This window comes from Octopus bimaculoides, chromosome 3 (assembly GCF_001194135.2).
Source record: "Octopus bimaculoides isolate UCB-OBI-ISO-001 chromosome 3, ASM119413v2, whole genome shotgun sequence".
NCBI classification, from domain to species: domain Eukaryota; kingdom Metazoa; phylum Mollusca; class Cephalopoda; order Octopoda; family Octopodidae; genus Octopus; species Octopus bimaculoides.
Genome location: NC_068983.1, coordinates 46,729,813 through 46,732,642, shown reverse-complemented (window position 1 = coordinate 46,732,642; position 2,830 = coordinate 46,729,813). Strand labels below are relative to the sequence as shown.

General features: G+C 40.9%; 1 protein-coding gene across 1 annotated transcript in view; it reads right to left on the bottom strand.

Moving 5' to 3' along the window:
* Window positions 1-2,830, bottom strand: part of LOC106875605 (telomerase protein component 1) — a 214,501-nt gene that overhangs the window by 162,782 nt on the left and 48,889 nt on the right. The window contains exon 18 of the mRNA XM_052966744.1: window positions 456-580. Within this exon, the coding sequence (XP_052822704.1) occupies window positions 456-580 (125 nt within the window). The remainder of the gene's footprint in view (window positions 1-455; window positions 581-2,830) is intronic.

The window sequence follows — 2,830 nt, the reverse complement described above, 5'->3', positions numbered from 1 at the left end:
GCCGTTTTCGTGCGGGTGACACGTAAAAGCACCCACTACACTCTCTGAGTGGTTGGCGTTAGGAAGGGCATCCAGCTGTAGAAACTTTGCCAAATTAGACTGGAGCCTGGTGTTGCCATCCGGTTTCACCAGTCCTCAGTCAAATCGTCCAACCCATGCTAGCATGGAAAGCGGACGTTAAACGATGATGATGATGATGATATATATATATATATATATATATATATATATACATACACACAAGGCTTTGGTTGGCTTGAGATTATTGTAGAAGATACTGAACCTGAAACTATGTGGATAGGAAGCGAATTTCTTAACCCCACAGCCATTCTTATACATATACAAGCATGCACCTAAAATTGAGCATTATGGATCTGCACTACATAATGCAGTGCAGATCTATAATGCAAATGCATATACATCAATACAAGATTAAAAGTTGATATGTAACATACCTTTTATTTTCACTGAGAGACACTTTGACAAAGAGCATGTTTGGATTGACATGAAGTCTATAGAGACTTTTGAAATTATTGACACCATCTATACCACAATCATCTACCATGATCAAGTTGTCAATCTGCCAAAGAAAGGAAATACTTCTGAGATATGCCAAAATGTTTAAGTCGGATTTCTTGTATTATTTTTATGTGTGAAATTCTTTTTTTATTCTTGTAATTTTTTTGGATCTTATATAGATGTTATTAACAGCATATTTTTACAGGAAAAAAAAGAAAGAAAAAACATTAAAAGTATAAAAGATCAAATTATTGAGAAAAAAACCTAGAACTACCTCACTAAGGAAACAAAAAAAAAAGTAAAAAGTGGGGGGAGGGAGAAAGGGGTTGTACGCTCCAGAACAAATTGTACATTTAGCCATGCCTTGTGGACATGATCGCAATGGTGTTGCCATGGGGTATAACCAGCATCACTCACTGCAACAGCTACTCAACCCTGCAGGGCTTGTTTCTTGGACAGACCATAGTTATCCCAATTTTGCAGAGGAAACTGACAGTGCAGGGTCTGAGAACTCAACGTCTCAATGGTGACTGGCATGAACGGATAGCAGCTGGTCAGGCTTTTGTGTCTGTTTATCTTTCTCTCCTCTGTGTTACAGGTTCGATGCCCAGACTTGTGACTGATGTAACAAGATTGAAGCAGGAGAATGTGTCACAGCACGTTGCATTACGGGCTAGGGATCTACCTCCCTCACATGGGTACAGGGTTATTCTGCAAGTTTATTAATTTCAAATTTTTATTTTATTTTATTTTTTTTCTTTGCCTATTGGACACTACAACCAAAACCTTACCACTGCTGTGTGTAACTACAGTCAAGACATCTGACCTCTCAGATGACCCCAATCCACCTCATATTAGTTGGTACATCAAGGTCAGTATCATAGTGAGAAGTGTGCTGGATGTGCAGGCCACACAGGGCAGCCACTTTATATATGTATCTTTGTCGTAGTGGTTGGCAAGTGGCTCAGTTCCTTTCAAGCATTGGGCCCGATAGGGGCAAAGTGGTCGAGTTCCTTTCGAGTGTTGGACCTTACAGAAGCAATGACCAAGGAAGAGGACAGCACTTTTGGCTCTGGCACAGGGTGGCTGAAACCCACACTACACCACTGATCAAGATAGGAATAACTTATCAATGTCAGCAATAATGAATGCTCCGCTAGCTTTCTGAACTGAACTCCCGAGAGTAAGTCTATAGATACAGCAGGACTCATTTTGGATTTCATATATGAAGGCAAAACTTTTGTTGGCACTTCTTACATCATTACTTCATCATCATAATCATCATAGATATTTGAAAGTTCACTTTTGTATGCTTTCATGGATCAGATGAAGAATTCCAACCACATTTCGTGGTTTGTTACCTCAACAGCTCCTTTATAGGAGCCAGTGGCTAAAGACATCATCAGGAGGAATCATGTCCTGTTTCAGCCCTACTCTTTTACCGTTTTCGACATGGTGTCTCCCACCCCTTTTGGAGGTGTCTTCAGCTCAGGTATTGAGTACGTTTTTTTCTTTCTCCTTTTTCTTTGGCCTTTTGTTCTTTCGTTTCTTCAATACAATGTCAATGTATGTCAGCGGGCGGCGAATGACCAACCTGCCAAATTTCCATTTAAATACTCGCTGGCAGGCTCCAACAGCCAGCACAAGCTAACTGTCACCTGACGCTATCTAAGCTTCAACTGACCAATGGAGGGGAAGGATGCATAGTGTTAATTTCAGTTCCAGCAGCCAAGCCTTCAAACCATCCAGGAGGAGGGCACACAATGAATGAGATCACTCCCTTGGCCCACGTGTCAAGCAGCAACACTTGACATAGATTTTCTATAGCCATGCTCTTCTTGTCACCAACTCTCACATGTTTCCAAGCAAGCTATTTTCCTCAAGTCCTTTAAACAACAACAGTCCAATAGCTGGATGTGTTTTCACAGATGATTGCAATTGAATAACACTGCTTGTATAAAACATGTTTATTTACAATTAGCTTCTGGTATCAAAAAAATAGAGACACTAAGACCACCATTCACACACATACACACAGAGTCATGCATACACACACACATATATACATAGTTAAAATGCCAGTACTGCCTGACTGGCGCCCATGCTGGTGGCACATAAAAAGCACCCACTACACTCTTGGAGTGGTTGGCTTTAGGAAGGGCAACCAGCTGTAGAAACCTTGCCAGATCAGATTGGAGCCTGGTGCAGCCTCCTGGCTTGCCAGTCCTCAGTCAAACCATCCAACCCATACCAGCATGGAAAACGGATGTTAAACGATGATGATGATGATATATATATGTATATATATATA